The sequence below is a fragment of the Lepisosteus oculatus genome, chromosome 4 (assembly GCF_040954835.1).
Source record: "Lepisosteus oculatus isolate fLepOcu1 chromosome 4, fLepOcu1.hap2, whole genome shotgun sequence".
NCBI classification, from domain to species: Eukaryota; Metazoa; Chordata; class Actinopteri; order Semionotiformes; family Lepisosteidae; genus Lepisosteus; species Lepisosteus oculatus.
The window spans coordinates 8,272,561-8,298,753 of NC_090699.1; the positions used below are offsets into that span (position 1 = coordinate 8,272,561).

General features: G+C 38.5%; 1 protein-coding gene across 2 annotated transcripts; it reads left to right on the plus strand.

Moving 5' to 3' along the window:
* Positions 1–11,035: 11,035 nt before the first annotated feature.
* LOC138238302 (SLAM family member 5-like) lies at positions 11,036–22,783 on the plus strand. 2 transcript variants are annotated; one of them, XM_069188506.1, is made up of 7 exons: positions 11,038–11,786; positions 12,768–13,103; positions 13,793–14,041; positions 18,356–18,460; positions 19,111–19,181; positions 20,180–20,269; positions 21,911–22,783. In XM_069188506.1, exons 1-7 carry the CDS (start codon positions 11,723–11,725, stop codon positions 22,001–22,003), a joined length of 1,008 nt encoding a protein of 335 aa, XP_069044607.1. In that variant the 5' UTR covers positions 11,038–11,722; the 3' UTR covers positions 22,004–22,783. The 2 variants fall into 2 exon arrangements, with proteins under 2 accessions (XP_069044608.1, XP_069044607.1); XM_069188507.1 differs by lacking the exon at positions 18,356–18,460 and having other exon boundaries at positions 11,036–11,786.
* The last annotated feature ends 3,410 nt before the right edge of the window (positions 22,784–26,193 follow it).

A 26,193-nucleotide genomic window follows, 5' to 3' on the forward strand; every position in this document is an offset into this window, starting at 1 on the left:
CCTCAATTCCTTTACTGCTGTTTAAGCTTCATTTTTTGTTTTAACAACCACAGTGCCCATTTCAATAAAAGAATGAAAGTACGGCACTACTGTCCATTGTACAAGATCTTTTAAGATCACCCCGTTCCTTAATCTTAAGAAAAACGTGCCTTTGAAAATGCGAAAATTCTGACAAATTCTGAAAATGAAAACATAATTACTCACAGAATCCATGAATAATTTTACTGCACCTTGCAGCTATTTTTGGTTTTCTCTTTGTTAAAACAGAAGAACATTTGTTCTGCGTCAAAAAATCTCTTAGTTACTGTGAAAATGGTAGACTGCACTGAATGTATACGTGGTTTGAAACTAGAACAAAACGTAATTAAATAATTTAAAAAAATGTTCAAGTATGAACCAAAAGTTATGGTTTCAGAACTTAACACATTTTTGTGTTCTGCAAGTATTAACTGCACCCCTTTGTTTACTACAGTATGTTCAGATTAACATTCAAATGACATTACTGTAACAGCTGTCATTTAGAACAACTGAATCTAGCATGAATGAGCATGAATTCAGTATGCAGTCTACCCATAACATTGTCCAAAGTTATTCAAATTGTTTTCCTTATTCAATATGAATTAATCATTCACAGACACTTATTGCATTGTACCTCCATTACAAATGTTACCTAACACTTTTCAAAACTCCAGCTAATTTTCTTATTCATTTATTTGATCAACGTTTTACAACAATGAGACCAGCTGATGCATGTAAAAGGACAGGGTACTTAAAACATTTGTGTTAACTTGTCTGTCTGAGAACAGCACTGGCCAAAGGTCAGCGTCACAACACCCCTCACTTATGAGGAATGAACCAGGGAGACAGCTACAAAAGTGTTGCTGGTGTGGAGGGAAGGGAGCTAGCAAAGATGTTTTGGCGTTAGCTTGTCTGGCTGAGGAAATGACTGCACTGGCCAAAGATCGGCATTGACACAACCTCCCTCACTTACAAAGAATGAACCGAGGAGGCAGATGGAAGGGTGAAATATGGGTGGCAGTAGGGATTATAGAAAAGATTTGTGTAAAGCTGTGGGTAGCACAGGAGTATTTTTACATAAGGGAGTGAAAGTGCTAAATGAGAATTTGATCTCCTCCATATTTTCTTAAAGGGGAACTGCAACATTAGTTTTATATTTTGAGCTTAGAAAAATTCAGTGCTGATGAGTTCATTTCAAACCACAATAAAGGTTAAAATATACACAGTAACTTATAAAATCTCCAATTTACATCACAAAATAGTCAAAATGTTTGGATATGCACAGCGCCATGTTTTGCAATTCAGAACTAAGCATCAAAATGTCAGTGATGCAGCCCTAAGACATTGTAAACAAGCAGGCTTGTGAAGACATGCCTTTTAATCCCATATAAATACTACTTTCGAGATGGTTTTGCTGATAAATGGAACTTACTTCTTAACTCTGCATCCAGGTCATGTTGGAAAATTTCTGTGGTGAAATATTTGCTACACAGCCTGTACGTATTAACTCATCACAGTGACTAGAGAACAGGAAGGACTACATCATGTTGCAATTTCTTGGGAACTCTCGATCTCGCCCATGGTGACCCCAGGGATATGTGACAACGTACCTTGTCTTGTTGTACTTTCACAACGTTCCTGATTTTGTGATTCATTAAAAATTTGTAAAAACGTTCTACAGTGTCAATGAATTAATTTTGTCCCTAAGATTTAACAACCTGTCTGAGAAATTGGGGCTGCTGTTCCTCTTTAGATAACACCATTTCACAAGTTTAGGCTTGTGTTTTCCCCACTTGTCATTGTCATTTGCTAGATTTGATTTGAAGATTTTTCAGTCTATCAAACTTGGCAAGCAACCATGTCTCAGAAACAGCAGACATTTTGAAAAGCAACAATTAGAGTGCATCACCTCTAGCAATTGTAGTTTGCTCTTGACATTAATGTATATGTTGCAACAACAATACCGATGAACAAGGCACCTTTGAAACTTTTGTGGTTCCAGGCTCTTATCTAGAAGCGCGGCCATTTCCGCGTTTCAATAGGGAGCATTACACTCAGTGAGGTCTGGACCACACTGTTCACCCCCACTCATTTCTGAAATGCAGCCTTGCTTTTGACCTAATAAAAAAAAAACGTTCCTGTGCTGCACCACTGTAAAATATGAGGACAGTGTAAAACTTGCAGCAAAATCGTTGAAAAACATGATCATGGTAGTGTGTGATACAAACCATTGCACTTTAAGATGATTGCCTTTAAAAGCACTATATAACATAAAGTTTATTATTACTATAGGAAGCTATAGCATTGCAAAGTTCATGCATGACTTGAGCTCATGAAGTGAGTATTATAAGGTCAAGAGAAACCAGCAAAAATAACCATATGAATTTACCCCGGTAGAGTTTCAGAAGGGGATAAAGTTCATTGCATCTGTGCAGCTCCGTCATGGATTAAATATGAACTTTAAAATTCAGCAACATTCCTCCTCAAAACAAGGCAATCTTTCAGCATCCGTTCAGCATTTCTGATTTTCAATGTTGGCAAGCTAATGTCCATTAGTAATGCTCATATTTCTTTGATTTGGTTTTGTTAAAAACTATCAGTGTGGCAAGGGTGAAGAAAGGGCTACTTCGTTTCTAGCTCTCCTGGGGCGGTCTTGTGCTGTCGGAAGTAAACACCACAGAGTGGCTAAAAAGCAAACAGGAGAGGAGATAAGGAAGTACTGCTCAACTACCAACCGTTACCCGCAGTATTGCTCTCCACTTCCCCTCCCCCCCCCTGCAGGACAGCTCATCTTACACAATTGTTGTGCCAGGCCCTGGTATTTCTGCTTTGCTGCCAAACTAATTCTAATCCAAATTGGTTGAGAAACTTACCTCCAGAACTGATTATAGGATGGGACTGTTGTACAGTACTGGGACTGCAGCTCCTACTGTAACAGGACTGTTCTACTGTACTGGACTGTAGCCCCTATTGGAACAGGACTGTTCTCCTGTACTGGAGCTGTAGCTCCTATTGAAACAGGACTGTTCTCTTTTACTGGGATAGTAGCTCCTTGGTCACATACAACTTAAGTCCCCAAACTAAGTTCAATTTTCAGGTGTTTTAAGACATTCCTGAGGAGTTCTATTCAATAGCCAGTTTCTTTCTTCATTTTTGTTAGACACTGTTGGCCAAAATCATAATATTGTAAAAGGAACAATGCTGCCAGAATCCGACGTGGTGTCACCATAACAATTCGCTTCACCTTGAAGGCAGTGGTCTGCCCCCACGCTCCCCTTTTAAAAGACCGCGAGCTTGGGCAGCCCCTTCAGACGAGGCGCTCTGCGGAAATACACTGAGCACGTGATCTTCCGGCCCCCCAGACAGCCCCGGTTGCTAGGAAACGGAGAAGGTGAAGCCTCAGATAGATGCGAAGGGGTGAGAGTTGGTGGAATTCTTCCCCCTCCTACACACATACTCACAACCTTGCCCGTAGAAAGTTGGCTATAAGAAATTTCTGCGGGTAAGGGTGTGAGTATTCCACAAACACAGCCACGTCTTTCTATAAAACAGTGTGGTGTATTGCCACCCCCGCTCTCGCCTTTCCTTTATGGATGTCAGTTGGTTACTTTATTTTTCCTTCCTATCAGTGGGAGCTTGTGGCGCAAAGCGAAGTTGCGACACAAAAAAAGAGCTTCCTGAACTGTGGCCGGAGAGCTAAAAGGGGGGGCTCGATTGTAGAACTGAAAAGATGGGTTAAAAATATAACGGCCCAATAACAGCAACTCGGTGGCGTTTCCAGGCAGCATTCGCAGACTAGTTCCCACTTTTTGGAGGCGCCAAACTTTGTGTCAGAGGCAGAAATAAGAAACACACGCAAACAACATCCCCCTGCCCACCCCCCTACTAGAGCAGTGAGGAGTAGATCTGCCCCCGTCCCTGCTTAGACGTTCTTCCAAAATTTCATTTCCTACAATCGGTGTTTCGATACTCGCCCAACCACACCACCCATCCGGGAAAGTCTACAATGGGGGGAGGGATTACCACCACTCCAGGACAAAGACCTTCATGAACCATCGAAAATACCGCTTACAAGAGAGGGGAGGCACAATTCCTGGAAACCAGCTTTCTTTTTCGTTTCCAACTCTGTGAGAGGAGATCGGAGTTTGAGTATTATAAATACTATAAGAATATATTATGAAATAGTTCGGGTGAGTCAGCATGCGTAGGTTGCAAAGGAACAAGTAATAGGTTTATTCCACGCTGAATAGAGAAGAAAGAAAACACAACGTTTCGGCTGTGGAGCCTTCTGCATGTGTCAGTAACACCCGAAGTGCCTTACACCCAAAGAAGGCTCCACAGCCGAAATGTTGTGCTTTCTTTCTTCTCTTTTCAGCATGGAGTAAACCCATTACTTGTTCCTATAATATATAATATATAATATATAATATATAATATATAATATATAATATATAATATATAATATATAATATATAATATATAGTGTTCAACCCGAAAGCAGATGGCCCTGACATTGAAGCCTAGTGTATTTTTTGTCAAAAAGTTTGAACCAAGTGAATATGTTTGATATTCCTGACATACTTTATGTGTCAATAGCTTGAAGACAATTAATATATAAAAAGGCCACAATCTACTCTCTTGGTGACTGTCTGAAAATAGTCTACAACAGTAGACTAACGTGCAGCATTCAATTCGCAGGCAGCAGATTTGACAGGAAGAGCATAAGAAGCTTTAAGAAACTGTTACTGCGTGCATTTATATTTTTAATATTTTAACAGCTCTAGTGACACATTTGTTTGATGAATGCATAACAGGTTGTTAGCACATACTTCCATTTATCACGTACTAAAAACTGCTTTTAAATAATGTACATTAGATCACATCAATTCAGAAATCTCAGATGTTCGCATCAGAACGTGTGACGCCGTAATATTCCTCAAAACGCCTGCTTCGAAACCGGCAATCATTCAGTTAAGATGCCAGAGCCACACTCCTGCTGAGTGGTGACTTTTGAGCAGAAACGGGAAGTAAAAAGAAGAATTCAGACAAAAAACAAAATCATAAGTCATTGCATACTTTTAAATAAAGAACAAAAATGGGTTTCTAAGGAATATTCCTATTTGCTGGGAAGAGTAACCAAACCATTGTGAAGAAATGGCATTTAGGTTGGCTAGGACCTATTTATATCATTAAAAAATAAACACCTGAAAGTGAAGGACATTCTGTATGGTGCCTAAGAATAATACTGTTCAAACTATTATGACTACTGAAGTGCCTTTAAGAATCTAGATTCAATGTATAACACCTGACTCATGGCAACATTTCATGTTCTTGGGAGCTTCAAAGCAAGTAGTTGTTTGCTGAGATGTAGGGGTGCAAGATCCTGGCATCAAAGCAATTGTACAGTTTACCTTGGTTCACCTTAGTCATTTAAGAGCTTCATACATGATAGAACGTGTCTTCAACGGTCTAGGAACTGTGCATAAAACAGGCAGGTACAGAGAGGACCAGACAGAGGCAAGGAAGAGACAGGAGGGATGACAAAGGACAGAAAGAGAGAAGTAAAGGAGAGATCTTTGTTCTTGTTCTGATCGTCCGGGAAAACCAGATTGGAGCTAAGTATTTGAACCTTGTGAAGAGAGCTTGCTATTCTGTTGTTGGAAATTTTGATTTCCTGCGCAGAGAATCCCTAAGTTAAAACAAAAACGGCCTTTCTTGGTGTGTGCGTGCATTTTTAGAACAGGGTTTAGATAGGTTCCCATCCATTTTGTAGGATCTGGGTTTACAGAGAGAGTGAGAGAGATTTAACTGTGTCTTGTAATCTGTTTAGAAGGCCACTTGCTCTTCTTTTGCTCTTTGTAGGAACTATATAAGAGTTGAATACTTGGTAGCAGTCTGGGGTTTTTCTGGGGGGGTTTGAACATCAGGCCTCTGAGACGCCATGTTACTAAATTTAAATATGGTGTAACCTGCATGTTGTATGTTTATGTTGTGTGGTGTTTAGTATGTCGCTTAACAAATACTTGTTTAACCCTGAATTATTACTCTTTTCACTTAAGCTGTGCCAGAGAACAAAAAAACATTGGTACCTCCAATTATACCAACTGCATGGGTAACCTCTTGGCATAATCATTTATAAGTGGGGTGGGGTGGGGTTATGATTATTTCATTTACTTATTCATTCGCTCAGTCATTTCTCATATTTGCTAGTTTTGTAACAAAACTTCCAAATACCAATGCTTATTAGTTTCGCAAAGAACCTTTTAACCAAATGCCTCCAGTGACCTTACATGTTGGTCAATTTGGTTAGCAAATAAAATGGCTGTTTTACTCAAATTGAGTACTGCAGCCCAGTGTGCAGAGAGCAGAGGAGTTATACACAGTTTCCTCCATTTCATCCAGCATAGCACAAGCCCCTATTGCAGAGTCAGCTTAGCCTGAAGTAGTGGAGTCACACTAGATAGAAGATAACTGCTATCTATGTTTCCTTTGTTGCAGGAAATAGCGTGTTTTATTAAACATTTTGAAAGACTTGTCTAGAAAAGGAACCCGAAAGGATAGGAATATCACATTTCTGATCAGCAGATATTTTTATACCACATTCAAAGCTGAGGCTGCCCAAGAAGCAAACTGCAGAATGCATGTGATGTGGCCAAGGTGGCGCTTGGTACATTAACTTCCTAATTTCGACCTACTGCTAATGAAATAAACATGAAGATGAACGCACACCGATAAAACAGCTTGAAAAAAAAACCAAGAAGTTTCCATCACTTTAGAATCTGCAACCCCTTCTCTAATAACTTAAATTTGGTTATTTAAATTAGATTTACTGGTGACTCCATAAAAACACATTTTTTTAAACTTTTACTTAATGCTTTGAAAATGTATGTCTAAATTTATCTTACAGAACCACACATTAAAGACAATCACCATCAGCCATCTCAGAGCCTCGGGGGTGGTCTTTAACAAAACCCAGTATGTCAGTTGGTTTTTTTACATAAAAGCAATTCTAAGAAACCCTTTTCTGATGAAAAAAGGATGGGATCTCAACATATCTTTCTGATAAACCCACTGCATTGTATGCACTAAAATACACATATTTAATTTAGAGGCATGCAAGCATTAGGTTTAAGAGTAAAGTGGTAGTAATGCATGCTTAAACAAATTAATCTAAAAAAAATGCCTTCTATATAATTATTTTCATTGAATTTCGTGCATTTGAAATAGTCCTTAAATTTACCTAAATGCATTCTTTTGACACATACACTCTGACTAAAACAAAACAGCAGAATAAAATGAACAGCAAAATAAACAGAAAACATAGAGCAATGTTTAAAACATTCCAGTTTGAATTAACTCATCAACGTCAAAACTTTCCTGCTTCATTGCAACAGTTGAACAAAGTGCACCACTCCTGTGGTCATTACAAACCTGTGTTGTAGGGATGAGATAACAGGCTACTCTCAAGTATAAATTAAAGTAAGGATTAAGATTGACAAAAGGGATAGGAAGAGTTAGGGAGCCTGTAGTTCATTCTAACATGGTTTGGGAAATCACTTTGTTTCCATCTGTAGTTCAACAAATCAATGGGAACTTCATAAAATTTGTAAAAAACAACAGGATTGTTTTTTACAATAGTAAACACCATAATGTACTGCGATCACATGTAGAAAAGGATTTTAGAAAGGCAGAGAGACAGAGAGATAGAAAGGAATATTGCACTGGAGGCAAAAAGAAATAACTGTTCTGGATATCCAGGTTTAATAACAATTACGTCCATTTGCAATATCACCAGCTCCACAGCACCTGATAAGAGAGGCAGCACTGATTGGAGCACTAAGTCGCTCAGTGATGTCACTGCAAGCTTCTTAGCCTGCTGAGGTCACAGGTCTCCACAAAATCCACCAGTCAGGAGTCTAACTCTCAATGGGTCCCAGCCAATCACATGTTGTCTCTTGGGTCATCCTGCAGTCTGCAGACTGAAATGTATATTGCTAAACAGTGCTTATATACTAAATCTATGTGTACAACAAATAGCTTTTCCCAAATAGTTTCTCTATACTTCATCATTTGTCATTTTGAACTAATCAAATGAGGTTCCAAACCTTCCCCCATCTAGTAATGCAAAACCTCTGTTAAGCTGTGGATCACCAATTCTGGGGCCGGGTTTACCATGAATGTGCATAATTCATAGAATTCAGAAAAACAAGAAATCCCCTAGTGAGATACACTATCCATTTACATTTGGCAACCACTCAAAGGAGTCTGCTTATTGGTTATTTCCTATTTCTAGATCATTGTTCACAATGTGAATTCCCCTTGGAATGATGAAGCTTTCAAGAGCCTTCAATGTCACTGTATCTCATTTTACTGCTTCCCTTTACTGACTTATTCTTGGTCTCAGCTTCTCTTTCTGTCTCTGTTAGTCCTCCTACCCCCCTCTGTGCGTCTCTGCAATTGCAGCCTAGATACCGCTCGAAAACAGGAAAAAAAAACTTATGAACAGTTCTATATATATATGAGGGTTACTTAACGTCAAGGTTTGGCCCAACTAGCCAATGGCCTAGTTGTGAGCCGGCTAAGTAAAGCACAGTTAGCTGTGCGAAAATTAAAATATCAAACTGTTTTAAAAACAGCAACAGTAACAGGCTTACGTGAAAGATGAAAATGCTAAAGTGATTTACAGGAGCTTCAAAACTGCCAGAAAGTAGAAAGGTTTTTGATATAAAATAAAAATTGGTGAGATCACATGAGCACGTATGTGTGTTTCTTGAAAAGAGCCCAGAGAATCAACCTAACCTGATCCTTTGTGTTTTTGGCTTGGTACTGTAGTTAGGTTTTTGCCTTAACTGTATGGGCTCCATTGATCAACATGGTTATACTGTAGTTTTTTAAGTAGTAATGTATTAAGAGGTGTTGTATTAATTTAAACACGAACACCAACACGTTAAACACGAATGCATAACGTTTTAAAAGTTACTTTCCAAAAAACGCATGGTCTCCTCTATCGGAGAAGTCTCTTTCACCCCTGGTCCTGGAAAGCTGACAGCCGACATGCGGTTGTATTCATTTCCAACCAATCTGAGTGGAAATGAGAACACGAAAAAGGGGGTATTTTCATGCCGAAGGAGACAAGGAAGTGAAACACTGGGCAGGCCTGCGTTTAAGTGAAGCCCACATACCTGTACAGTAGACAAGCCCGAAAGTTTCCACTCTGCGTCTCAAAGGTCTTTTACAACAGTCACGAAAGATGCGCTGTTTGATTCTTTGCTGGCTGCTTTTATCCGTGGATGGAGAACTCCTCCTTGAAGTCAAAACAGGTCATTGTTTAAGTACTAGAGCCCTTCACTTCAAATAGACGCTGAAAAAATAAGGTTGCTCAAAACAAAATAGAAAAGCAACGGGCGTAGAGTCAACCGCTACTGCTCAATACGTACTGTACAAAGCGAAAAACCTCGTCCTTACGACGCTTTTGGTTTGTGTTGTAATATCGTACTACAAGTAAAAGGAAAAAAATGCTTTGTCCCATAAGTCAACGTCTACCCTCTCTTATTTTGTGTTGTCCAGGGATGTCCATAGTCAGACAGCTACGTGGCTCACCTTGCAGAAAAACCGACCGGCGCAGGTGGTTGAAAATAGTTTCGAAACTGAAAAAGCTCGTGAAAACTTCAAATAGAACAAATTAACGAAGGTTAAAATTGGTTAAAATTAACGAAGCATTCAGTTAAGTAACAGATTTCGAACAAAGTTTATCAGAACCTTAAGGTGGTGAGGTGTGGGAGGAATAATTGTGGATCGATTTTAATAGCAACTAGTGATTCTAAACATGAGAATAGAAATGTGCTAAAGGACTACATTCATGTGAAAGTTGCTTGTGCTTTTCATCACACCTAAATAAAGCACAACAACTTAGCGTGGCTTTTTATAATAGTGTACTTATTACCTTCACATATTTGGTGTAGTTATGTTGTACTGTACATAACTCCTACAGTGTATTTTAAACAAAGCAGTCGTTTAATTAGAAACACTGAGAAAACGAGCGTGCCAGAGATCTTCAATCATATCGAAACATTGCTTTACTGTTTGTAATACTACTCCAAACAGCAACGATGATAATGATCATGTAAAATACTAAGTATACCCGATATTTTTATGGGGTTGAAAAAGTACAGTACTGTATCTACGACGAAAACCTGATTGCATCTTGAAGTTAGCTAAGTGGAACAAGTTGTGTTTTTTAAGTAATAATGATCGTATCTGTTATCAGTCTTAAGGGTGGAGCTGCATTAGTGTGTGAGCTACAGTAGCCAAAAAACAGGATTCCTCTGATCAAAACTACTCATGTTATCATTCCAGTAACCCAGAACTCTGATTATGTATTTTTAGATATGTATCACCCCATTAGTATTTACCGTATATATCTTATATATATATATTTAATAATAATAAAAATCAACAGTTCAGTGCAGCACAGTGGCAAAGTGGTTAGCAGTGCTGTCTCACAACGCTCGGGTACTGAGTTCAATGCTGGACCTAGGGTGCTATCTGTGTGGAGTCAGTATGTTCTCCTCATGTTTGTGTGCGTGTCCTCTAGGTACTTAGGTAACCTACTGGTAATAGGTTAGACATACTGGTAGGTTAATTGACCCTGCTGTTTGTGCCCTGTGATGGCTGATGAACTGGCGTCCCATCCAGGGTGTACCCTGCTTTGTTTGCTGGGATAGGATCCAACTTCCCTGTGACCCTGTACTGAATAAAGGGATTGAAAAAATGGATGAGTGGATAAACAGTTCAACACTACTCTAATTTTTAAATATATATGTATTTTATCCAAGAAAAATGACTGTATTAAACATATGCTTTAAGTAAGTGGCATATTGTTAGTAGGGAGTAGTTTCACAGCTGCTTTAAATTATCCTTATTATCCTTCATGATCTGACATCATAACAGCTGACCTCTGGCAAGTATGCAAGACTCCCCACCCAGCTATCACAGTGCAGAGGTGGCTGGGATTACTGACGTGTCTCCAAAGCAGGCTTTACATTGAAGAGCAAGGAGAAGTTGCACTCAGCAGGATGTGGGATTCAGTTCAGTTCTGTGGAAATCCGAGACTCTGAGCTGAGCTGGTGACGAAACAGAAACAGAGAGCCCTGAATGTGGAAGAGAGAAATCAAGAAGGCCTGACAATCTCACGCGTAAAAAAACACTGAGGAATGGTATGGAGATGACTTCACTGCTGTTATTTGGGAGATGCAACAGCTGCTTCGGCTTCAACCTGTAACAAGCGCGTGAAAATCTGCCAACCCACACAGAACCGAGAGGCTGTCTCTACCCTGTCGTTTACGAGCAGCCAGACCAACAGGCGCAGACCCCAAGCCACAGCCCTGCACCCCCCGCGCTGCAGACACGCAGACTCACCGAGACAGAGCATCGACATGCTGCCTGCCAGTAAAGACCTCTCACAAGAAACAAAGGGAGCCTACAGTGTCATTGATCAAAAGTAATTCTATGAGCTGAAGCATTAAAAACAACAAAATTTTACTAAATTTTAAGAAAAAAAGGGAACCTGTTTTTCATGCAAAATGTGACTCACACACAGTGAGTTATAATTCAATGTCCTAATACACATCAGGCAAAAGGGAAACAGTAGTTCTTTTTCAAGATCAGCCTTCAAGTTTTTGAGATTTTTACAGCAAGCCGAAAAATGTGTGGCTTTTCTATACATAATTATTTTTCTTCAGTACTTCATTTTTACATATTTTTAAATGGTAAGTGGCTTGATTTATATTCTGATTCTTCATTTATAAGATACTGCATGGGATATGAAATAATATTTTTTTGCTTGAACCCATTATGAAGCAAAATGCAATTCTAAAAAAACCCTATCCCATTTAAAGTTACAAAAGCAGCAAAAATGCGAAGCACAGTGGTGTAGATGTTAAAAATATTCTTTATTTGCATATATTTACTGTTAAATTTATAATGCTTTGGTATGATTCCTTTTCTGCTTTCAATGAAAGATTTTGTTGTGTACCCGGGATATAAGGCAAATAGTATTGTTTTATGTATAATAGTTTATTGCAACAGTATTCTAAATAAAACTGAGTAAATAAAAATCTATTATATATAAAAATAACTGTAAGTAAACACAAAGAACAAAACTGACATTTTGAAATAGTTTGAGCTTTTATATATTTTTTATTTAAAAATGTATTTGAGTTATCCTAGTGGTAGTAACGCAATGGGTGATGGACCAACCAACAAGACTTTATAATGAGGACATTCATTACCTTGTGTAGAGGTACATTACAAGAGGTACCAGAAGTGTATGCAAGTGCAAAGCCATTATGCTGAAAGTTATTAAAGCCAGTCCTACCTGTGAAACATGGGTTGGATTATTGACAAACTCAGTTTATACATTGACATACATTTATGTGTGTGTTCTCATCAAGAAAATAATATTTCAATAATGAAAATGATGAAACTACAAAAACATAATCAAGGTAATGTTTTTAAAATTCAATTTAAAACTGACAGATTTTTTTATGCTACCTCATTTTTATACATATTTATGCAGCATATTCCCTCTTTTATCTCTATCATGTCCATTTTGTTATCCACTCTTTTAAGATTATCCTCAAGGAATGTATGCTAGCTTCATGTATTTACATTACACTGGGTAGCTGTGATAATATATATGCATATAAAGAATTCTCAAAAATTAAATTGTAATGTATGCTCTCTTTTAGGAATAAATCTGCCACTGTCATTGTCTGCTGAGGAGAATGTCACAGGCACTGTGGGAGGATCAGTCACTCTGCCTTCAGGTGTGCAGAGTGTTTCTGTCCAAGACGTTGTCTTAATAGATTGGAAATACAAAGGGAAAGCTATTGCACAGTTTATTGGTGGGAAAACAAACCCAGATCTGTCCCCTCAGTTCAGGGGGAGAATACAGATGAGTGATCAGAGTGGAGATTTAACACTGACTCAGTTACGCCTGGATGACTCTGGAACGTACACGTTCACTGGGATCAGAGAGAAAGGACCTCAGATCCCTATAAAGATCATTAACCTTCAAGTGTATGGTAAGTGTTTCTTTATCATTTTTATTGTCATAAAATATCAAATGGAAAGACCCTAGTAACTTGATGCCAGTGTTGGATATACAGTAGGTATAACTTTTCTGCAGGAATATTTTGACAGAGGGATCTCTGTCACCGTTCACGGACAGTACAGTACACAACACACGTTATCCCAAATCCTCCCACCAAATGTCAAAGGGAGAGCTGGAGGGGTGCCCATGTGAGTTCTTTCAAAATTGAATGATGGCTCAGCAGCAGTACCACTTAGGTACAAAAGTGATGGTGTATTTGGACAGTGTTCCCCACAAACCAACAAAACAATTATATATAGTGCAAAAAAACAACAAAATAGAGCAAAAATACACAAACTCTTTCTCCGAGAGTTATGAGCCAGGAGTCCCACCACACTCAGGTCCTATCAGCTAGCTCTCGGAGGAAGGGTTTGAGAATTCTTTTTATAGTCCACTGTTTTGTACAGCAGCGATCTTAAACCCCGTTTTTCCACCACCTGACTGCTGAATTATCACTAATATTAACAAATAACATTTGACATTTACCTTCCTCTCCATTATAAATGCAATAATGATTGAAAAGAATCGTGGCCTTCTGTTCCATTTTTTATTTTTAAGTTACGTTCTTGTTTATTTTGTGCTTCTGGTCAGTAAGTGTTTTACTGTATCCTCTGATTTCAGAATACATTGACAAAGTCCAGATAAAGAACCTTATATTGACTTCAAGCAACCAAACCTGCAAGATATCTATGGTGTGTAATTCAGACAAGGGGGGCGAGAATGTTTCCTATACCTGGAAGACTGCTGGCTACACTACTAATGGCAGCAAATTTGAGTACTTTTTCAATCAGGAAACAAACTTTACCTGCATTGCTAGAAATGCTGTTAGCAATAAATCAGAAACTATAGTGCAGAATTGTATCATCACAGGTAAGACTTTCTTTTTTATGATAATATATTAGTAACCACATGCACAAATATATACATTTTATATACAGAGCATCAAAAGAAACTTACCGCTCTACTGTATGTGTGTACATAAATTACAATATTAAAATTAAAAATATATATAATCAAAGTTTGGATATTGATTAGTTTATTCTGCATGTAATTTTGATTAATTGATTATCGGTGACAGACTGTCATATACTCAAAATGTCCTGCAACCTCACTTGCTTGCTTGCTGGGTCATCCTGATGTGACAGAATTTCAACAGGACATTGCTCATCTTCTTTCTGCTCATGTAACAATGGCTTTTCTCAGTCAAGGGCCAAGGAAACCAAGATCTTAGTGTGACAACTACAGAATATCGTGGACATGCCATTTCGCAGAGCCATTTGTGTGATGAGCTGGGATGCTGTGTGGCATTTTAGGCTCAGAGACCACTGAACAGGCACATGCTTATCCAAGCTTATCTGAGAGGAGTGGAAAAGATTTCTACAGGACAGTTTGTGTTGCATCTAAAAGTGACAAGTTACAGATTTAGCCTGTAAATTTTACAGTAAAGTCAGGCTTTATTAAGACTGTAACAAATGTTAATCAGCATAATGAATTTAACTATTTTAGAATATGTGGTAAAGCTGCAGAGGCAGTCTATTAAAATGCATCAGTTATAGTAGCCTTTAACTATGGTAACGTTCACAAGTTTGTGTTTGTAGTAGGGGGAGCTTATCAGAAGGGTCTGGAACTACATTTGTCAAATTGATACAGTGTAGGTTAGTAATTCCTGGTAATTCCCTTGGAGCCATACACAGTGGCTCATCTGGTTAGAGCCTGTCCCGATTCCTAGACATGAAGAAATCAGAGAATACGTGACTTCTCCCCTTAATGCAACGCCGGTCCATCACAGAGCCTACCCACAGAAATTTTGTTGGTCCCCAATCATATAGATGGGAGTTGGGTGGACTGGAGCAACTGGGGTAATGCAGTCCTCTCCAGTTATAACAGCAGTATCTGCAGTGGAAATACGGGTGTTCTTGATGAAAACCTGTGCTAACTGTACTGTTTGCAAGGTTGTGGAGTGAGGGGTCTGTTATTTGAGACCAAGGTACTGTACTGAAAACTATGGTTTTGACAGAGTAAAGAATATTAAATGGGAATAATTTCTGGTGAGGATACTTAACTAGAGAAACGTTAAAGACAGAAAGTACTTTTATTTTTCTTTTCTGGGATTATTTTGGTGATCGTAGAGTGGAGTAACCACATACAGGTTAATTAGGATTAATAATAATTGTGGTTAGTCCTCCAAAACAAAGAGCAGGTTTTCTTTTTGGTATTTCTAGCCATTTTACACGAGAGCTGTTGCTGTGACACATTCTTGGACGTTTTTGAAAATCTTTGGTGGTATTGAAACACTTGAAGCTGTATTTTGCACCATCAGAATTTAAACATCCATGTGAGAGAACCAGCCAGAAAGAGCCCAGTTGTGGTGACCTTTAACCCATAGCTTTCACACTACGACCACCTTGTTCAATAAAACCTTAGAGAACCTCCTTATAATAGATTTTGCCATTTTCCTGATGAGAACTCTGTGAATTTGTTGGAGTTGTGAGTGATACGTTTCTTATGATGCTCTCAATTATATATTTGATATACAGTGCCCCCCATTAGAACTGGGACAGTGAAGTCAAAATTGCCCTTTTTCCTTTAAATGCAAGAAATTCAGATTTCAGAAGAAGAAATTAAAATGAGGCAAAAGTACGTCACCTTTTATTTCTGGGTATTTCTGTGCAAATGGGCTTTGTTTTTTTAAAATAATACCACATCTTGTGTTCCATCCTCCATTTTAGGTTTATTCCATGCTGAAAAGAGAAGAGAGAAAACACGTTTCGGCTGTAAAGCTTTCTTCAGGTGTCACCTGAAGAAGGCTTCACAGCCGAAACGTTGTGTTTTCTCTCTTCTCTTTTCAGCATGGAATAAACCTATTACTTGTTCCTCTGCAGACTATGCATGCTAATGCAGCTACCAACGTGAATTACTTCATCGTCCATTTTAGTTGAACCTTATTGGGACAAATTAACCTGAAGTAAATTGAAGTAGTATAAAACTTCGTATTTGGTTGCAAAGCCTTTGCACACAATAACAGCATTAACCCTGCAACCTAAACTCTTGGTTTGTTCTTTGGAGATACATTACCAGCCTTTGCTGCAGCCATTTTCAGATGCTTTTTGTTTTGAGAGGTTTCTTCAGTCTTCTTTTCAATGTATGAATGATTGGATTTAAATCAACAAATTTAAATCCTGCTGAGTGCAACTTCTCCTTGCTCTTCAATGTAAAGCCTGCTTTGGAGACACGTCAGTAATCCCAGCCACCTCTGCACTGTGATAGCTAGGTGGGGAGTCTTGCATGCTTGCCAGAGGTCGGCTGTTATAATGTCAGATCATGAAGGATAATAAGGATAATTTAAAGCAGCTGTGAAACTACTCCATACTAACAATATGCCACTTACTTAAAGCATATGTTTAATACAGTCATTTTCCTTGGATAAAATACATATATATATAAAAATTAGAGTAATGTTGAACTGGTGGCCATGAATGCCTAGGCACTGATTCTATCTCCACCATGTTACACATTTGAAGTAAAATGCTTTGGATCATCTGTACTTTGTTCTTTTCTCCACACTTCGACCTTGCCATCACAATGGTAAAGGTTTATCTTTGTCTCATTTGTTCCAGAACTCTACTGGCTCATCTCTGTACATTTTAGCAAATGGTAATGGTAATGTACTTTCTACTTTTGGTTTGCATCTGGCAGTGTAGCCTTTAAAATTCTGCAGTTGAAGTCTTCAGTACAAGGTGATACGTTCAGCCCAGCACTGTGGAGGTTGTTGGCGATTTCAGTCACAGTCGTTTTCTATCATAAACTGCTGTTATTTTCCTCAGTTGACCTGGTCAGAGGGCTTAAAACAAATTGACAACTTTTTGTAAAAGCACATAAGCCATAGCACATAAGCTATACATAAAGCTATAGAATTCTCATTCCAGAAAATGTTGCATTTCTTTTTTCCATCAGTATTTAAGCACAGAACTATCCCAAAATAAAATATTACATTCTGTGCTTTTGCCTCATATTTATCTTTTCATCTGAAATCTGAATTCTTTGAGAATATGTCAAAAGCAGCAATTTTGACTTCACTGTCCCACTGTATATATAAATGCCAAAAACATCCAGCTGAGAATGTTTTAATATTATTATGGTAAGTTTAACTAATAAGATAGATAATATAATAGTATTGTTATATATAAATAAAACCTATTTCACTTTAATATAGATTCTTCTTACTCTAATTTGCAAAAAAAATAATAACTTTAGTTATCCCTTGTACGGCTATTTAGGCTTAGCTTTCATGTGCAATGAATGTTGAATGTTGAAAGTTGAATTTAACAACTTCATCTGAGTTGGGAATGGTCATACCTGCTCTTCCCAAATGAATGCAGACAGCACTAAATTGACTACTACCAGCCAACCTGTCACTAAGCCCATTCCTACGACAACCAGATCAGGTGAAAATCAGTCCCACCTGTGCGCACTAAACCTGGCTAATTCGGAGTGGTGGCACCATGGCTAAGGATCTCTGCCTGTGGCCGGAAAGTTACCGGTTCAAATCCCGCAGTCGGCAGAGGAATCCTACTCCATTGGGCCTCTGAGCAAGGCCCTTAACCCCAACTGCTCCAGGGGTGCTGTATAAATGGCTGACCCTGTGCTCTGACCCCAAGCTTCTCTCTCCCTGCCTGTGTGTCTCATGGAGAGCAACCTGGGGTATGCGAAAAGACAAATTCCTAATGCAAGAAATTGTATATGGCTAATAATGTAATCTTATCTTATCTTAAGCAACACTCCTGTAAAGTCAAATGAAACAAAACTAAGTCTTTCCCCTTAGACTGTGTTCTCTTCAATTGCTCGCCCTTGACTTTGTTAGGGATTTGTTTGTTTCAAATCTCTCTGGCTTTGACCCTTGCTTGTTGTAGGTTTTTTTTTTATGGATTTAGAATATATCTCACTCGCTTGTCTTGCTTGGCTCTTGCTTACCTGCACTTGGATCCAACCTGCAGCTCCTGATTGCTATACTTCCACCAAGTAAGTGTGGCTGTTACAGAAATATATAAATATCAGCCCAGCACTTGCAAATATGTGTACTAAGGAGGAGCAATTTATAAACTGTAAGGTTAGAAGGGTTTATTGGCAAACATTTCATATTAATCATTTTCTTACCATTTGCATGGTCTATATGATTTTCTTTAGAGGTTGAATATATGAAGTACATCTACATTGGAGGCGCAGCATTCATCTTATTAATGCTGGTCATCGTATTTCTAGTGATCTGTTGCCGAATGGGAAAAGGCAAAGGTTTGTAATGGTATATTATAATAATTCCTGAAAAAATCCACAGAGATCTGATATGAAACATTATCACCTCCAAAAGCACTAATAAGCTTAATGTTTTTAACATTTTAAAATTGCATACATTCATAAAGATGTTTTTGGAAAAATAGAAAACTAGAAATCTCTTCTCCTGCATGTGCTTACGTATGAATTCAGTCCCAAGTACAAATGTTACAAAGGATTCAGCTCTTTGTAGAACATATTGTTGTAGTGCATCCTAATCTCAATTACATCATCGTTATATGCTTTTTGGCTAGATTATGTCTTATGGAAAAATGTGTAAGTAAATTTTTAATGAAGAAACGTGATTAATGGTTAATAGTTACAAGAAAAGAACAATGAACTGTTTCAAATGCATGCCAATAATATACAGTATGCACGGAAATGTAAAGGTTTCACATTTGTTATAATCAAATCCATATAATGTTTCTAGAACAGAAAGCTACCTTCTGTGGCATTATACATAATTATCTCATGTTAATATATGATTCAAGATAGTTAACTTGAAAAGAGTAAGTTGCAAAGTGTGCAATAATATGCCTGTGTCTGGAACGCTCACAATGCTGCAAGCTGTCATACAAACATCTTCCAGTGTTTTATTTTTTTTGTAACAGATTCTGACACCACACCAGAGCCAACAACCATTTATGCAGAAATTGAAAGCCAAAGTATGAGGAAAAAACAAGTGAGTAAATATTTCGTGAAATGTTGCGCGATGTACAGTTGTTGGTTGAAAAAGTTAAAAGTTAACATTAACTGAAAGTTAATGTTTCTCAGATTTAAGAACCTTAGAACAACATAAATGTTTTTGGACATATGGAAGACCCCAGCCGCTCAATTTACAAGAGGATAATGTGTATTAGGCTGTTGCTCAATATGCATTCACAAACAGGGCCATCTGAATTAAAGATTTGTTTCAGCATACTGTAATACCAGTAAAGTACAAAAGTATATTTTTGTAGAATATCTCATTTAAGATCAGCAAGGTCTCTGGTGTTCAAAAATCAGTCATGTTTTATCATGAGGAAAAGGGACTTGTTAGCTTCACTTCGAGAACAGCTATTGGAGAAAACAACATAATACTGTCTTGACAGAAAAAGCAGAAAACATTCAAAGTCTCATAGACTCCTTTAAATTAATTCAAATTATTCATTTTTCGAACATGAATAATGTCACATCCGGGCTGGGAGTGACTCACATCCTGCCGTTGCTAGTGGCAACCAGGACATTCGCTCATGGGCACAGCTGGTTACAGACTTCGTGCGAACTAGGTTGGGGGTGCGTATCAGTCAAGCCTAACATCATTCAATCAGGCAGCCAGTCCACCAGGGAATCATCCCATTAAGCAGGATATTCTATCGTCTTGACCAGCGCTCCGACAGAGCGATTAGAGCCAACATGTTGGCTCACATGTTGGTTACTGGCTCACAGTTTCTGCTAGTATGAGATGCTCATTTAATTATTCAAGATTAATTTAATTTTTCCCTTTACTTTTCTGCTGCACGACTTACTTTTCATCTCAATTGGTCTCCTTGGCTGCTCTTAGCTCTTTTCTCCAGGATCCCCTTTCAGTAACAGATAGAGGTTAACAGATATTGACTGTATCTTAATTATGTTACAGTATATATATACACCTGATATTTTTCCTTGTAATCTGATGGATTTTTTTTTTTTTATTTCCAGAGTGCAGGTCGAACAGATGGACAGCAAAGTGACAGGTCCCCAATGACAATTTATGATTCAGTGGATAACATACCTACCTCACAATTTACAGTATGGAATTCACTTTTTTTTCTTTACCTGGAACAGGGGTGCCAAGCCAAGGTCTTCAAAGGCTGTAGTTTTATTTATTTTTTGCTGTATTGTAAAACTGATTTATATATTTATAATATCTCAATGTGACAATGCCGGCGTGTAACAACAATAATTATGGCCATGCAATTATGGCCATGCAACTACCCTTAATTTTTCACATTTCAAGTTGTTTTAGCTCTGCATTTCCAGCTGTTTACTCTATCTTATTATGCCTGCTCTTCGCAGAGCTCTTAAAATACAGATTTAAGATTACATTTTAGCATGACCAAAATTATCTGTGGTTATGTATTAGTATTGTCAGACTCAATTTATTATTGTATACTAAAAATTATTATAATTTAATTAAACAAATTATTTCATGAAATAAAGTCCTTTATTACTTCACGCCACACTAACACCATCATTGCTGATGTTCTGTTATGTTCATTACATTCCTGAAGCAAAACCCCTCTTTGAGGTACTTCTTACTGATAAAAACAGTTAAATCTAATTAGATTACCTGTTGAATATGTAATAACAAAAATCTAAAGGTTTGCAGTCTGAATCATTTTTAGTTCAGGTGGGGGCATGCGTAGGCTGCAAAGCAACAAGTAATAGGTTTATTCGATGCTGAGAAGAGAAGAGAGAAAACGCAACATTTTGGCAGTGGAGCCTGCTTCAGGTGTGAGAGAGACAGGGCAGTAGGCAAAGGTAAAGTAGCGGGAGAACAAAGGCTGGGAGGGAGGAGGAGTGAGAAGCGGGAGCAGGGGACAGAAAGAGAGGCCAATCAAGAGGTGTGAAGTCAGAATGGGTGAAGAGAAGTGTGAAATGAAACTTCCAATGAATGGAGAAAACCTAGAAGAAAAGTAGTCTGCTGTTAAGAGAAGGGGGAAGGTGTGATCCTAGCTGCAGGATAATTTTAGTTTCTGTAGTCTTTCTGATGTATGAAAACCATCTTTGAGAACACAGACAGAGAGATTAGTGTGATCATGGCCGTCAGAGGTGAAATGAGAAACAATGGGCTTGGAGAGATCTTTAATCTTCACAGCCCTAAAATGTTCTCTGAAGCGGTTTCCGAGTCTCCTTCCTGTTTCTCCAACATAGATGGCTGGGCATTTACTGCAAGAGATACAGTAAATAAGATTGCTGGAGGTACAAGATGTCATCTGGGTGTTGCGGAATTGTCCTGAGGGGCCTTGAATCAGTGTGGTGTTGGATGTGTACTTGCAGGTGATACAGCGAGCTCTGTTGCAAGGGAAAGTGCCTGGTGTGGATGGTTGTTGACGGCGGTCAAGGGAGCTGTGAACAAGGAGGTTACGCAGATTAGGAGGTCGGCGATATGAGATGATAGGGCGATCAGAAAAGAGGGCCCCAATGGAGGGATCATCCTGTAGGATGGAAAAGTTGTTGTTAATAGTCCTGGAGATAGGAAGTGTGTTGGGGTGGTAGGGAAGCACCAAAGGAATGCGGTTGTTACGGCGGGAGTTCCGGATTGAGTTGATGGTCCGAGGAGTGAATAATTTTTATTCACCCCAAAATGAATGAATAATTTTTATCTTGCTGTTACATTTTGCAATCACCTAGATGAGCGTCTAAATATTGTTTTTTCTTTGTTTACAGACAAGTAAATTGCCACAAACCCTTTATGACACAGTGACTTTCAATCGGACAGAAGATTCTTTGGACTCTTCCAAATATCAGCGCGTCCTTTAAATTGAATAAATTGATATATTTACTGTATTACAGTATTTTAGGTGAACAAAAAGTAGGAGGAACACTTTTACTTCTGTCAGAGTACAAATATTGTTGTAACTGTAATGTTATTTCTGATACTGCAGCTTTAATTTTTACCTGCAAAAAAACGTCTTAGATAAAAAAAATAGAAGTTGCAGTTTAGTTATCATGTAGGTTAAAAGTGTAAATTGCAAAATGGTTGATGACCAATATATTTTCTTTCCTTGTAATAAGTGTGCAAGTTGTTTTTGTTTAACTTAATGTATTGTATAAATGTGTAACGTATAAATTGTGGATTATAACAGCATATTATAGAGACTGTGGATTGTAACTATGGGTCTAAGAAGTGATTGTAATCTCTGACCTTTACCAAAAAAAACACCCTAGGGTTATGTAAACTTTATTGAAGGGTTGTCTATCTGTACATATTTCACTTAAGAGGCACTATACATGAAATGCATGTGTTGTGTATAATGTGACTAAAATCTGCTATTAGTCACTATTCAAAATGTCATTTTTATTTTATAATTTATTTCTTCTGATTCTGTTTCAGGTGTCTTTTTTTCAGTGCAGTTGTGCCATTTATATACAGTAGGTGGGCACTTTACTGACTCTACCCGAGTAAATTACCCTGCTGAAAGGTACAACAGCAAAGTCTCCACGCATGATTTGAACACAACATTTTTTAGATGTCCACTACTCTGCAGTGCTGCCTAATGCTGATTAATAATAATAATAAAAAACTTTTTTTATATAACAGGTGGCTTCTCAAAGCGCTTTATAGAATAACAACAACAATAAATAAAAAGAATACACAAGATAAAACACAATTACAATATATAGAGGAGACCGTGGATGGTGGTACTGAGAAAAGCAGATGGGTACAGAATAGGACCAGTTAAGTAAAGGCTCTTCTAAAGATGAAGGTTCTGAGTCTGAATTTGAAAGAGTTTAGAGAATGTGGCTCTCTGATATCCTTGGGCAGTGGGTTGTTTGTGTCTTTTCTTGATTTTTCACCAGGTTTGACAACAACACATTAAATCACCTCATCTTTGCCCACATTCAGCTCTTTTACTGACAAGGTCGTTTAGTGCTCATGCAATAGTCAGAGTCACTCAAGTGACTGAATAATGAGTTAATCAAATCTTTGCCCCTCCTGTGTAATACACAAAAATAACATTATCAAAGAAATCACTTTTCTGTTCGGCATTTTAGGCATTCTGTGTGAAATTAGTGCCTTTTAACAAACAGTTGTATGAGAGCCTCAGATCAAATGTATACTGTTGAAGTTACTTGTGGTAATGTGACCTACAGTAGAGAACCTTTGCCCAGACACATTTAGCTTCAGATGTATTTGAAGTTCCAGGAGATTTCCTTGCTTTATTAATTCTTGCAACATCATAAGGGTTTTAGACAGTGTGCAGACCCCTGTGTCTTAGCTATGCTAAAGATGTTTTTATGCTAAAGACTTCAAGTTCAAGTTCAAGTTCGACTGCTATTATTGTAGACCTCCCCAATTTACTAGCTCTAGCCTCATAGCCATTCTAACCAATTCTTCTGCTTCCACTTTTATTGCATAAATACACCCTACACCCTTACATCCATAAAAAGTCTTATGTAGATGTGTCTGGTCTAAAAAATTAACAATACAATACCCTCAATGAGTATCTTTATTCTGATCAGTATTTTAGTCTTTCAGAGTAGTTTGTGACCTCTAGTGGCAGATCTATAGAAATTTCAGTCTTCCTAGGGGACAATACAACAACAAAATTAACTGCTGAATTACACACCCCATCCGCCTAGTTGCTCAAGACCATTCAGTCCATCTTTTTACTATAATTCCATCTGAAACCCTCCTTGTAAACATGATTACAATGGTTTTATTCCACTTCTATTCTTGTTATGGACATATAGTATACCCAGCAAGAAATTCATCAAAGTCCGGTGCAGGGTAATAATTAGACATGTGCCAACGAACATGGGTATAATGGAATTTATTGAAGTAATGATATGTGTCAGACTGGTGCACTATAATTTCATTCCTTATATCACTGTATTTGGCTGCCCGAAAAGTTTGCTGTACGAGATTGTGAAATGGTAACCCACTGAAGCTAAGCAGGTGTGAGCCTGGTCAGTACCTGGATGGGAGACCTCCTGGGAAAAACTAAGGTTGCTGCTGGAAGAGGTGTTAGTGGGGCCAGCAGGGGGCGCTCACCCTGCAGTCCATGTGGGTCTTAATGCCCCAGTATGGTGATGGGGACACTGTACTGTAAACAGGCGCCGTCCTTCGGATGAGACGTAAAACCGAGGTCCTGACTCTCTGTGGTCATTAAAAATCCCAGGGTGTTTCTCGAAAAGATTAGGGGTGTAACCCCAGCATCCTGGCCAAATTTCCCATTGGCCCTTATCAATCATGGCCTCCTAATAATCCCCATCTATGAATTGGCTTCATTACTCTGCTCTCCTCCCCACTGAGAGCTGGTGTGTGGTGAGCGTTCTGGTGCACTATAGCTGCCGTCGCATCATCCACGTGGGGCTGCACACTGGTGGTGGTGGAGGGGATCCCCATTACCTGTAAAGCGCTTTGAGTGGAGTGTCCAGAAAAGCGCTATATAAGTGTAAGCAATTATTATTATTATTATTATTATTATTTAAGGTGGAATGGCTTTTGAGGTGTCATGATATAAGGGACAGTGGTCAGCACCTGACTATTGCCAACATTTCCAGTTCTGAGGAACCTCAAAGCAGTGACATGTTTGCTGAAATGTAGGGGTCTGAGATTCATTGATGAAAAGCAATTGTGAAGTTAATTTTAGTTTACCTTGAGCGATTAAGTTGTGGGTCAAAGATTTAGTGTCAATCACAAATGCATGGACTCAACATAAAACTGCCATGTACAGAAAGAGCAGAAGAGAGAGAATAAGAAAAAAGGGGAGATACAAAATGCAGAGGAGAGGGAGACAGAAGGTGAGAGCTCCTTTTTAAGGTAATCCTTTAAGACCAGATTCAAGTATTTCAACCTCGTTAAGAGAGCTAGTTGTTTTGTTGTTTATAAGAAACTATGTGTTCCTGTATATAAAATCCAGGAATCCTTGCTTAAAAACTGTTAGATACATTTTAGAATAGGGAAATAGTGTCCCATTCAGTAGGTAACATGATATAATATTAGTTTATTTTGGGGAGAAACAGGCTAAAGTTTACTTATCTTTTTCCCCATAAGGGACCAGAGTAAAGTGACAATTCTAGAGGTAATTTGGTAGCTTAAAGGTCCTACCGTAAAACTTTAAATCCATCTTGTTTTGGAAGTGTGTGGAAAGAACGGAGCTGTGGAAGCTGTTGAGCTGTGTGTTGTGCCATGTGATTGCTACACTTTGTGGTCTACACATCTTGTGTTGGTCATGTGAGTGGAGTAGCTCCACTTGTGTTTAGTGTTTTCTCCTGTAATGTTACAGATTGGCAGCGGCCCCCTATTAATCTAGCATGGTGGCTAGATCTGACTAAGGTCGAAGAGCAGACTGGCCGGGAGCCAGAATCACAGGCAGCTCTTATATATGTTGGTGTGTTGTGAACCACCAACGGATTGGTGGGTGCTTGCTATGGTGGTAAAGCTATGGCTGAGCCAGGGAGTCCAATGTCTTTGTTGAGTATCACTGATTAGGTAATAAAGGTGGTAGAGTGGTTCTGGCCAAACAGGAATGACCAGGAATTCGATTTCCACTGTTACTTCCTGTTAATGACCTGCAGCTGCGAAGACAGCTGTTCATACACTGATGGCCCAAGTCTGTGAGTGAGGGGCCAGGGGCACAGCAGTGTCAAGCTTAGCTTGCAATAGCTGCTGGTGCATGGGACCCTGAGTTTGGGATAGTGCGAGCAAGGAGCTCAGTGTTCATGTGTTCCGACCTCGAGCATGACCCCAGAGAGGCTCATAAAAGCTAATAACAAGGCATTAGACTAATTAGTCATGCTGCTGAGGGTGGTGTACCTTGGAAAGATAGATTTTTTTGCCTAGGTAACCATGAGTGAAGGGCTCAGGGATCCTCAGTCCAGCTATTGCTCAGAAGGAGCGTGATAAGAACAATAACTGGAAGCAGCTAGGTTAATAAAACTTCACTAGAAAAAACAACACCCAAGAATAAAGCATAAAGCATACTAAAATGTTTACAGTGTGT

Coding starts and splice junctions, on each gene's coding strand:
- LOC138238302 (XM_069188506.1), top strand. CDS start 11,723: ATGTGTGGCTTTTCTATACATAATTATTTTTCTTCAGTACTTCATTTT. Junction 13,104..13,792: donor CATTAACCTTCAAGTGTATG/GTAAGTGTTTCT, acceptor CTCTGATTTCAG/AATACATTGACAAAGTCCAG. Junction 14,042..18,355: donor GCAGAATTGTATCATCACAG/GTAAGACTTTCT, acceptor GATTTTCTTTAG/AGGTTGAATATATGAAGTAC.